The 12,978-nt window shown below is 41.9% G+C and overlaps 1 protein-coding gene across 2 annotated transcripts in view; it reads right to left on the bottom strand.

The window, feature by feature from the left end:
• rgs6 (regulator of G protein signaling 6) overlaps window positions 1-12,978 on the bottom strand; it is a 90,119-nt gene that overhangs the window by 13,385 nt on the left and 63,756 nt on the right. For both annotated transcript variants that reach the window (XM_036541859.1, XM_036541860.1), the window contains exons 3-5: window positions 6,931-7,030; window positions 4,763-4,813; window positions 4,480-4,586 (exon numbers count right to left, since the gene is read on the bottom strand). In XM_036541859.1, coding sequence (XP_036397752.1) covers window positions 4,480-4,586; window positions 4,763-4,813; window positions 6,931-7,030 — 258 coding nt within the window. The remainder of the gene's footprint in view (window positions 1-4,479; window positions 4,587-4,762; window positions 4,814-6,930; window positions 7,031-12,978) is intronic.

Raw genomic sequence — 12,978 nt, 5'->3', positions numbered from 1 at the left:
GCCAAAACCTGTTTCAGGTGGGACTAGCCCCGACTTGCTTTATTGTTTTATAATGCTACTACTTGATGATGTCAGAAATTAGATCAGAAAAGTTTGAAACTGCAAAATAATATATGTGTATTGAGCTAAGGAACTAAGATTAATATTTTGTTCAGACACATGGAACAAGATGACATCATCTAGTATGCAACAAACCAAGCCATTACAAGCTGTAACTTGCAAATTTCCTGAACCCAATGACAAACAGGCTCAATAGGTATCACACAGAGATAGAAAACCTTGAAGTCAACATCGTACAAATATCTACCTATGAAATGAAATAAAACCACTGAATGTAATATTACAGCCAGTGAAAAGTACAAAATATTAGCTATTTTCAAAAAATTATTTAATGATGAAGCAGTAATATAACATTTTTAATTTTTTTTATATATCTGCAATGAATTTTAACACTTTCCCATAAAAAAGTTTCAAGGAAATTAAAATATTGCTTCTTGGGAAAATATACAGTCATGATATTTTAAAAAGTGGGGTTTTCAGCTCTGAAGCTATATCTGGGGCACTCAATTTTTTATGCAAGACCAAATAACTTCTAGATGTGATAGAACTATATTAATACTACACAAAATCAAAATTTGGTTGCAAGAAAGTGAAAACTAGTGGAGATATTAATTTTTGTTTTTGTTTTTTGTTTTCGTTTGGGTAAAAAATTATCTTTATTAATTTGATTACTGTAAAACATTCAAGAAAACTATTTACATGAATACATGTTGCAAACTATCCTTAGGGTTTCTTGGATGTTCAGTATAAATTTCAACCCAATCCAGTGAAAAATAAGCAGTTGGTGAGGTTTATAATACACATACAAAGAATCGCAAAAATGATGAAATTTAGCTTAGAGGGCCAAACTTCAAAAATTCACAATTTAAAAAGTATTTGGAGTAGAGCTATATGGTAGTAGTGTAGTTCAAAGCATTGATTACACTTCAGTTGGCTGTTCAATCAATAAAAATGCAAAGCGAGGAGCCATCAGCCGGAACAATACACGATTCTTCCTATCACAGTATACACATTGTTGATAGGTAGATTAATCATCTTTGGTATGACAATTCAATTAAAAAAAGAACTATACTGGCATATGGGTCATTCCATGCCAACTCACTTAGGACCTCCCAGTCCATGTCATGGATTTTCTTGAAAAAATTCATGTAAAAACTTCTATTAAATTCATGGGGCCTTGCAAAACCCTATAGTTCTACTCCAAATACTTTTTTTAGTTATGAGTTTTTGAAGTTTGGCCCTCTAAGCTAAATTTCAAGCTATATCTGTGGCACTCAATTTTTTATGCAGGACCAAATAACTTCTAGATGTGATAGAACTATATTAATACTACACAAAATCAAAATTTGGTTGCAAGAAAGTGAAAACTAGTGGAGATATTAATTTTTGTTTTTGTTTTTTGTTTTCGTTTGAGTAAAAAATTATCTTTATTAATTTGATTACTGTAAAACATTCAAGATATAGCTTCGGAGCTGAAAACCCCACTTTTTAAAATATCTTGACTGTATATTTTCCCAAGAAGCATTATTCTAATTTCCTTGAAATTTTTTTTATGGGAAAGTGTTAATATTCATTGCAGATATATAAAAAAATTAAAAATGTTATATTACTGCTTCATCATTTAATAATTTTTTGAAAATCACTAATATTTTGTACTTTTCACTGGCTGTAATATTACATTCAGTGGTTTTATTTCATTTCATAGGTAGATATTTGTACGATGTTGACTTCAAGGTTTTCTATCTCTGTGTGATACCTATTGAGCCTGTTTGTCATTGGGTTCAGGAAATTTGCAAGTTACAGCTTGTAATGGCTTGGTTTGTTGCATACTAGATGATGTCATCTTGTTCCGTGTGTCTGGACAAAATATCCATCTTAGTTCCTTAGCTCAATACACATATGTTATTTTGCAGTTTCAAACTTTTCTGATCTAATTTCTGACATCATCAAGTAGTAGCATTATAAAACAATAAAGCAAGTCGGGGCTAGTCCCACCTGAAACAGGTTTTGGCAGATTATTACAAAATGGATTGCAACATACCCAGAAGTATATCAAAGAGTGCAATCATAATTCATTTCATCATTAAGCAGTCTGATGTGATAGTGAGAGCATGGAGCCCTGCTCTACTGGAAAAAGCCTAGAAGAAGAAGCCAACTGTCACAAGACAGCCTACACTAATGGAAAAGTTGATCTTTCAAGTTTTGATCTTTGATCTTTTTTCAAGGGTGTAATTTTGCATATGGACGGTAGGGACATGTCCCTACCAATATTTGAGTGAACTCGTTCAAATTATCTTTGGAGTGAAGTCATTTTACATAATTCCAATATCCCCTCGGTTGTTGTGTCCCTACCAACGTTGCGACCAAAACTACGCCCTTGTGAGTTGGGAACAGACAAGGAACTATTGAAGTCAAGAAGTGGATGTTCTGACTTGACAGATGATGCCACAGTGTGTTTGCATCACCAAAAGTACTTTTTGGTGAAATGTAGCGTTCTTCAGAAACAGTGTTGTGATCCCTTCAACTTGCATCCCAACAGCAAACAGAGTCGCTCAATATTTTGAAAATGGAAGATTCTTCATTTGGGTAAAAAAAAATATTTATTTTTATCAATGTGATTACTGTAAAACATTCAACAACAACTATTTACATGAATACATGTTGCAAACTATCCTTAGGGTTTCTTGGATGTTCAGTACAAATTTCAACCCAATCCAGTGAAAAATAAGCAGTTGGTGAGGTTTATAATACACATACAAAGAATCGCAAAAATGATGAAATTTAGCTTCAAAAACTCGTAACTAAAAAAAGTATTTGGAGTAGAACTATAGGGTTTTGCAAGGCCCCATGAATTTAATAGAAGTTTTTACATGAATTTTTTCAAGAAAATCCATGACGTGGACTGGGAGGTCCTAAGTGAGTTGGCATGGAATGACCCATATGCCAGTATAGTTCTTTTTTTAATTGAATTGTCATACCAAAGATGATTAATCTACCTGTCAACAATGTGTATACTGTGATAGGAAGAATCGTGTATTGTTCCGGCTGATGGCTCCTCGCTTTGCATTTTTATTGATTGAACAGCCAACTGAAGTGTAATCAATGCTTTGAACTACACTACTACCATATAAGAGGAAAAAAAACAGTAAGGGAAAGTGTGTGCCTTCATTGCCTACTCAACTCAGTGCACAGCTGGAGATAGTCATTAATTCAGTCTTCCTAAGATGCAAAGCCTATTTTTAGCATGGTGTGCAGGCAAAGTCTCATTTTAGCAATTTTGCTAACAATAACCAGGATCGTCTGAGATGAATGCCTACATTTAAACGGGTTTGTGTTCGGGCTCCTTTTTATGGCAACTGTTGACGTCCGCCTGTTGCATGCTGAAATAACTCAAGTCTATTTTTAGCCCCATTGAGTTGTCTGTGACGTACTCCCCCCCCAACCCCCCCTCCCCCAACCCCAAGTCTGTGGAGTGAAGGCACATCGTGTTCAGATTCCAGGGAGAGGAAAACAGAGGTGGGCATATTCTGTGGTGAACTGGGGGCATGTGACACAAACAGAAGCCAGCCCAATGCCGTTGCCAAAGCAATCGCCCCGGAGCGCGTTGGCAGTGTGCTGATAATTTAATGGCTCATTTGCTCCTCCCACTGAAACTGCATCAGCTGACAATATGCGTTTTACGGAGGCTTTAGCCTCTCGCAATGTGTGTAAAACCAGACAACAGGCAATGTGCTACGCCAGGCTCAAGCTGACATCAGTACCAGTTATGAGCACACTGCACACAAGGTTTCCCTTATGTTTCATTAGACTGTAAATGTGTTGCCACTTAAACTGTCAGCAAGGTCCACAACCTGATATATAACAATTAACTGGAATGATCTCCACTTGGAAAAGTACTCAATTTCCCATAAATCACCTGCAGCAATGATAAATAAGGACAACAATGAAACATACATTTATTCGTGTGTGCTGTGACCGTGTTTGACAGTGGTTACTGCAACTAAAGCAGAAAATGTGATGAACTGCTGTACAGCTAAGACAAAGCTGATGCCGCAGATATAAGAGAGGATGATAATTAATGATGGGTAAATACACCGGGATCAGTCTGAAACAAATCCAGCAGCCATGATGTTCTCTGGTCTGGAAACAAGATGAAAACTCATGGCGCTTAAGGAACTGAACTCACCAGGTTCAAATCCCAGGTGAGACACTGCTCTTTTCCTGATTAAACAAGGTACATAATTTGAATATCCAGCCATATAAAAGGACACTGCATTGTGTAACAGCATGAGTTTAGTAAGGTGTCCTGGATCTACATAATGTAATGCAGCTAATGTGATGATGTATACGGCGCATTACTGCTGAGATTACAGAGGCCCCGGGGGGTTTGGAGAGCGGGGCTCATTGCTGCTCCCTCACCTGGAAGCGATAAAATGTCCCATCATCCTTCAGTGTCAGGACGTGATCAGAGATGGGGAAGATGTAGCCCTGGGCTGCGATGAGGCTGCCTAAATGAATGGCTTCAGCTGCAGAAGAGGACGGACACATCTGAGCAAAGGCTAAAGTGTCCTCGCGGACACGTGTTAGCACAGTCTGACTGCTTAAAGGAATTTTTTCATGCTAGACACGATTTTATTAACTTACAAATGGTTCATACACACATAATTAATGGAACATTCCATTAATTGATGGTCCGTCTTACCTGGATCCTCAACAGAGAGGTTTTTCATCAGCCACTGGACAATTTCTGAACCTGTTATGGATGAAAGACCCATGGTTAACCCTCGCATGGAAGTGCATCAGGTTAATGTGCTCTTATAGTATGTCCTTTGGCACAGCATTGAAGTTGCAGCAATTTCTTTCAAGTGAAATCAGACAAAGAATTTCCAAAGCAGCGCTTTAGAAGGGATGTTTGGACTGCGCAGACTGAGTGGTGTTAGCGGTGTAACACCTATCTCACTGGCACTGGGCTCACTGTATTACATGATAAATAAAATATTAATCAAACTGTAAATATGAGATTTAGCTCACCAATATCACAGTCTTTTGGGAAGAATTATGTAATTAGCTGGTGGTATTTATTTCAACATATAATTAAAATCATAAAAAAGCGTTATTAACCATTTCAGGTTATAAACACAACGAATAATGTGATGCAATATCTTTCAATTTTTTTTTTTCAATTTGCAATGTTCCCATCAATTCACATCACTCTGATAATAAATCATGTTACAGCCCACTAAAGTAGCACATTTATAATTATAATAATAGCTGGCAAATGTACTATAACAATCTCATTATACAGTTCATTATCTATGCTATCCTACAGTTTCAGTGAAGATAATATGAGCTAGTTTGTAGAATGGATGTCTAAATTTACATGATTTTGAGTAAACAGCCTTGGGCGGATGAGCCCTGACTGTACACCTGCCATGATGGAGGGCTCCCGGTGTTTGTAGCCACTGGTCAACCACAGAATGTGCAGTGGTCCTAAATGCAGACAAGCCTGGTCTTTCATACATGTCAAAAGAGAGACCCCAAGACTAAGGAATGAGTCTAAAGAGAAGGAGTCGTTTAGAGGAGAGGGGAGAGCCCCCCCCCCACCCCCCCTATCAAACATAGACACTGCAACCAGGTCTTAGTCCTTTTGACTGCAGCACCATATACAATTACCCATGCTGCACCGGTGGTTTTGGCTGGCCAGGCCTTAATCTGCCCTCCTGTCTATTTCTGGAAGTAATTAACATGACCACAAAAGGTCATCTTTGCTTTCAGAATGATGTAGGAGCCGCTATCTTTCACTTTCTCTCTCTCACACACGCACAAACACACACACACACACACACACACACACACACACAAGCATACACGCAGACATTCACACGGAGACACACACACATGCTCGTGCACACACACACTCTCTCTCTCATTTAGTCACTCTGTCCTCAGAAAACAGTAGCTATGTTTTAATGTGATGGTATTCATATGTTACTCATATTCCTGAGTCACTTTATTTCCCAGAGCATGTATTTTTTCAGTTATTTAATTTCAGTTGTTCATTTCCGGAAGGTGAAACTCTGATCAAGGAGATGACAAAGTGGACTATTCATAAGCGTGTTTTGATACTGAAAAACTAATAGCTTTGTCTGACCCAATTTTAATGTCAGTCTATGCTGTCTAGTCTCTGTCATTAAGCTGTTGGAAGCAGCGGGGATGAAATTTGCTCAGCTTGGTGTGGTGTCTACAAAGCTGTGATTAAAACTACAGTTTTTTTTCTTGCCTCTAGGTCCAAAATGCTACCATGTGGTGTGGTAATTGTTTTCATTAATATTTTCTATTTATGATGCAGAACAGTGATTCATTTGCACTCTGCATATGAATTAGAATGAAGTGCAGTGAAGTATATACTAGCAGGAACTGTAATGACGGATTTCAGGGGTATGTTATACAAAAAAAGAAAAAGATCATTGTACATTCAGCTTCCCTATCGTTCCTGTGCTCTGTTGATTTACAGGAATTGTAGTATACTTAATGTTTTTTTTTCCTTATTCAACACTGTGCTCACCCTCATCCCAAACAAAAATGGAACGGCCTATTCCAATGCGTGCTAAGTAAGGCACAATGCATTCTCCTCCCTGAGGGGGATATGTCTCTGGCTATCAAAGGTGTAACTCCAACACTTTTAAGTGTGCTCTTTGGACAGCAGCCTAAGACATGACTCCTGTTCCAGGACACCTTACGGGAATGGCTCTGGGAGGACACAGCCTGGCCAACAACACAGAACAACCAGCTATGCTGCACTTGTCTGTCTGTCTGTCATTCAGTCCAACCTATTGCTGCCGTTGAGACGGAAGAGGATGGGCGCTTCACCTGTGACCACGCTGGGGATCTTGGACAGGAAGCTCTTGACTGTCCGGACAGGTACGCCCCCGGTCTTATCGTCCTGTATCCTAGTGACGATGTCCTCGATCTGCAGGAAGAGGAAGACAGCGATCAGGGAGAGAACAGGCAGAATTCAGCTCAGTTCTCAGCCTTCTCTCCTTGCACGCCTCCCAGGTCCTGTGTCAGCTCTGGATTGACGGCTGCCACGACTGACTCAGATGCACAGGCAGAAAACACTCAGATGATGTGTTTGTAAATCCTCCCTGCGGAGTTGGTGAACACCACAGTCAACAGTAACATGCTGATGCCATAGATCGGGTTCAGACCAGTTTCGTATCTATTCAAATAACACATTATTAACTTCACACTTTGCTTCCATCTTGAGCATGGAAGGTGTGATAACAGCCAGTTTTGAAACAATAACTGCACTTCAACAGCCGGACACATGATTCATTTCAGGAAAACTGCAGTAACTCACACCATTTCATTTCTGTCAAGCTTAACCCCTTATTGACACCATAGGGCTGCCACAAGGGCCATTGTGTTTTTTTATGTAAAACCCACAGGTTTTCATTGTTTCATTTCAATCGGGCACTTCTGTTGGTGTTAATTATTTATCACATCACCTAGGGGCACGTCACTGGGGGGAACACTTATGCACTCACATATCTATAAGCGAAAGATTGTCACATTATTATTTAATTAACTTGAAGTTATCATACAAAGACTATTTCATTTCTAAAATGACACATCCAGTGGTCAAAAAACCGCAGTACAGCTAAATGCAAAGGTGTCCTTTGTAGGTATTGTTTCTGTCAGGTAATGTTACCAATAGTTCTGCTAACTGACCATACAGTCTGTAATGCTGAAGGGCTGCCTGTATGCCCTCAGCCCTTTTTTTATGGCAATAAAAAGTAACCTTTCCTTCTGCTTGTTTTTCCGCTCAGACTTTCAGCGTATTTCAGAGGACCCACAAAGCTAAGTGCCAATATGACAAGATTGCAGGGAAAGAATTCAAGGCTTTATTGATCCCTTTCCCCACTGCCTATTATTTTATGAGGGAACACTTCTACTCTAACGTTGCCATGCCTGGATGCCTGACAACAGTGTGAACATCACATAGTCTGGGAGAATATTGTGCTTCACTCCTGAGCATGAATGTGTCATAAGACTCATAAATACAGTTCAGCTCGGTGGACAGATCTCATACGGCTTATGAGAAAAGGAGGTAGATGCTTGCTGCACTACTTTAGTGGTTTCAGCAGAACGTCACAAATGTTAGCAGCCCGCGACAGCCCGCAGCAGTGCTCATAATCTAAGAGAGGGAAGACGCGGCATCGCTACAAAGGTCAGGGCCCTCTTACGTGGTTGGTGCTCCGTCCTGCATATTTGACTGCTGTTTATCACGTCCTCCAGTTGCCACAGTAACAGGGCCCCACAACAAGGGAGAGGGCGAGACAAATCAGAGCTCTTGTCAGAGCGATTCCTCAAAGGCGGCGATAAACATCACACCTCAAGTGAGGGCGTCTGTCCACCTCCCGCCTGGGCACACGCCACCTAAAATTAGGTCCTCTGTTGAGCAGAGGAGTGACGCACGATTCATGTATGATTATATATATACACACACATTCAGTATGCACATTTACGCACATTCTCATGAATACATAAACACACATACATACATAAATATTCACACATACAGGCACACACACATAGTATGCACATACCACTATACATACAGACACACAAATCTAGGCGACTTAGGAGGCCCAGTGTTTCCCCCCGCTGCTCTTCTCAGGGTGGGAGCAGTACAGGGTAGGGTATAAGAGAGGGGCAGGAGTGAGAACAGGGGAGAGCGGAGCTGGAAGCGGAGGGACCTGTGGGACAGGCTGTGGGGACCACCCATGAAGGTTCAGCTTGTGCCACTCGATGCAGGTGAACACTCCCCAAAACACAAAACACTCCTGCTGGCAGCATCTCCTGCTGGCATACTACCAAAAATCAATATAGATAAAAGCTAGCAAGTGGGCTGTGAAGTGCAAATGAACACTTATGTTGCAAAACTGTATCAGATCATCCCTGCATTGATTGAACTCAGCACTGGTATTTTAGTGCAAAAGAGGGGTTAATGATGGGTCTCTGGATCCTCTCTCTATCATGGCATTGGTGGGACTTAATTTCACTTCTGCAATACTTTGCTATAAAATATGTTTGTAAGACATTACAATAATTGATGATAAATCACTTTATTGACCTTTTAAAAGCACTTAGCTTATTGATCTCTTATTGTCTTGTCATAGATTTACTGAGGACTCACTGTGTGCATGTGTATAAATGTTTATAAAAACAAACAACGCAGGATATCTGCTTTTGAATATTTTATTAACCATAACAATGGCAAAATTACTCCACCTCCTCGCTGTGAGTCTCACAAGAGCGATCTCAATTTGTTTTGCCACATAAACGAAGCAAAAATGACAGGCCAATTTCAGCACACTTACTCCAGACTCCATCCACTTCCCTGCATGAAAAAAAAATCATTAAATTGTCTTTCAATTCCCCGCAATACAGAGTGCAGTAAATAAGGGCAGCTTTTAAATGACATGCAGGGGTGCAACGAGGGTGTCACGCGAGGTGATTTCATGCGTTTTTACTCAATGCCTGTCCTATTGCAGAACATAGTACTTTCTCTCTTTCTCTTTATTTTTCTCTTTATATCTGTCTGTGCCGTCATGCCCTCCTCATCCTCCACTCCTCTGAGATTAATGTGATGGATGTGCACCTAATGCCTGGGCACAGTGCTGGCGTTGTGAGTGACATACTGTACAGCACATCCTGTCACTGGTCTAATGTTAGACTGCCCTGTCCTATGTGCCTGTAATTTGGCAACAAGAACAAAAGCCATGAACAGAAAAGACAGCTGAGTTCAACAGAGGTGTTTAGAATTTAGAATTACATCTGGCTCAAGCGACGAACACGCGGACCCAGGTGTTTCCAAAACAAAGCAAAGATTAACATCTGAATACATTAGTGACACAGGTGCTAAGTAATCGACCGGCCGACAGCGGCCAAAAATACCCACTGGAGCGCTTCCAGCCATTGTACAGGTATCCCCATGGTGACGCGGAGAGCGCCGCTGGCCTGACCGTATCCGAGCGCGAGGCACACGCCTCGCCACGGTGACCAGCGAGCCGCGACTTTGAATAATGAATGCGCCGTCACTCGGGGACTCGCGTAAATAAAATCAATTTTTAAGAAAATTGACAGGGGCGCTCAATAATTCATCCCAGGGCAAGGATTTAAATGTTGTCCAGCAGATGGGGGGGGGGATCACCCCCGCAGCGAGGGGGGCCCTGGTGTGGATCACGGCCCCCCCCTCCCTCACCCAGCCTGTGGTGCTGCCTTGTGCACCTGCTGATTCACCCAGTCGGTGGAATAATCGCCGGCGACGCGGCCCTCCACACAGAAACCCATCAGCGTCTCATTACGACCCAAAACCTGCAAGTTAGAGGATAGGGAAGTAGGACAGTACTGCAGGAGGGGGAGTGACATGAGCATCCCCTATTCATTAACCTGGGGTTTAACGGCTTTCTCAAGCAGAACACTGAAACGGTAGGACAGCACAGCCAGATCAATAGCACGAGCCCGGGGGTGGGGGGTGGGGGTGGACGAAATGCAGGTGTTCACGCTGCGACAGGGATTTCAGATACTTCAGATTTGCCCTTCTCAGTTTTATTATATTGCATTACATTAATTCAGGAGATGCTCTTCTCCAGACCGACTTCCAGCATGAGAGAACAGAGGTGTATCCAACCAAGTTATTTGAGCAACCATGTTGGACCAGGCTAACAACACTCCTGGACCAGCGAGCGCATGCACAACACCATTCAAGCATCGATTTGCATTTAAACACGAGTTAGGAGCAGACTGACAACCACCTGTTACATGGAAAGGACTGACGGAGATGATAAATGAGAGTCGATGTGAATCAGTAGGTCAGCAGAACATAACAGAGAGAGGGAAGAGAAACAATCTATTTTTGTAAAATGAGCATGGGTTTATGGGGCACACGGCTATTTGAAAGGAGTGCCCAAACACCCAGGTGGGACTGACAACGGCACTTCTAATCATATTTACTATTGAGTCTAGGGCGAGGACCGTGAGATGGCGCAAAATGAAAATGACAAGGGTTAAAGCAATTTCACACTACAGCAATTTTGTCCACCTTTGTGCTTTGTCGGATACAGATAAAAGCCAAGAAGGATAAATATCGAGCTTGTGCACAGGGATGAGGCTCTCCATGAGATGTCCTGAAAAGAAAAGCCAGGTGGCAATCGAAATGGCTCAGACCGCCTATAAAATGTGCCAATACCTCCAATAACTCTGTATTTACAGCCGAGGTTTAAAGCGTTTCCCTGTTTCCACAGTGCAGATTGTTCCTTTGTTGTCTGCCCGAGTCTACAATTTAGATTTGCAATCAAGGCTACAATGCCGATATAATGGACTAAACAAACAGCAACATAATATTCAATTACATCAAGCAAAAGCCTCTTCATTTAGAAAGAACAGAACAGCTTAGATCATCCAATGCTCTCCAATAGCATAGAATATCTGTTACTTCAGTTAAACAATGACAAAGAGCACTCTTCCTTTTTTTGCTTTAATTATTGGGGACTCTGCAATCAGTGAGCTTTTTAAACGCCGCCAGCAACAAAGTAGAGGATCACCAAGTCTGATGCAGAATCATAACAGCAGTGACGCCTGCCAGATGTTCTGCATGTGGGGGCTTCTGTCTTTGGCGGCCTCACCCCCCACTCCACCCCCACACCCCCCAGCCCTGATTCCAACTCTCCAATCAAGCATTTTCTGTGCAAACCTGACTCCAGCGCGACGTGACAGTGAGATAGCGTCGCTCAAGGGCGAAAATCACAGCCTGCGGAGACCACTCGACAAAGGGCAGCGCTGGGGACCACCGAAGAATGCACTCAAACGCAAATCTCAACACGCACTTAAGCGCTAAAGCAATGACTCATGTTCTTAAGCCACAAATTAGGGATGCCTTTGGAATCGCATGTAACTTCGACAAGGATTTAATACTTCAACAAAATCATCCGGACAAGAGGACAATCAGAACAAAAGGCAAAAGCAGCTGGTAAACAAGACGATTTCAATCTCTTTTTTCCACCAAAGTGTCTCGGTATAAATAACTGAACACCATTTGTGAAGAGTGACTGCATCGTGCGCACATTGTGCTGTTGATAGATTGGCCCAAGGAGAGAGGACTGTAGCAGGAAGACACCAGTTGGCGAAGTGAGGATCCCAGCCAATTGCATTAATAATCCTAACTCCAACCTCGCCCCATGACATTTTCACAACCACTGTTTATATTAAAAACTGGCTGACAACATGTCAGAGCAGACACACACAAAAACCTGAAATCACACAAATTCTGTGATATCCATTGATATTTGATGATGGGAAAAAGAGCCATGAAACACGAACTCGAAATAAAGAACTTCACATTCATTATGTTCTTCCCATCAACGGCATGAGTCACTAGTTCACTCTGTGATCTTGATCAAAGAGGATTTTGTTCCTCCTTTCCAGCGTTGGTAATGCACCCTTAACTCCTTCACAGCATTAAAAATAACCCATTATCTCCGTATGGAGTGGAATGCACTAGAGGCACTTGGCACCCCATGATGAGAGATCCTGGTGACTTAAGGCGGGGGCTAATTGCCTTTCCCGCGAGGCGCAGAGGGCTCGGAGAGCACAGCATTCCTGCCTGGCCCTGATAACAGCCATCTCCCCATGCTGCAGCTCTGGAAGCAGTAATCAGGGCCAGGGAGGTGAAGCTTTTGGCCCTTTGTCCTCCTCTGCTCTTATCGGGAGTGGCAACCCAGGGCTCATGCCGACAGGGTACCTCCGTACATCCCTGTAGAAGACAGAGGAAGAGAGATTTGGGGATGGGCGCACAGGTAGCAGGGAAGGTGGCAGAGGACACGTAGATGGTGTTATGGAGTAATGTTCCCACTG

The sequence above is a fragment of the Megalops cyprinoides genome, chromosome 12 (genome assembly GCF_013368585.1).
Source record: "Megalops cyprinoides isolate fMegCyp1 chromosome 12, fMegCyp1.pri, whole genome shotgun sequence".
Taxonomy (NCBI): Eukaryota; Metazoa; Chordata; class Actinopteri; order Elopiformes; family Megalopidae; genus Megalops; species Megalops cyprinoides.
Note: the sequence above shows the minus strand (reverse complement) of the source record. Positions and strands in the feature narration are given on the sequence as shown.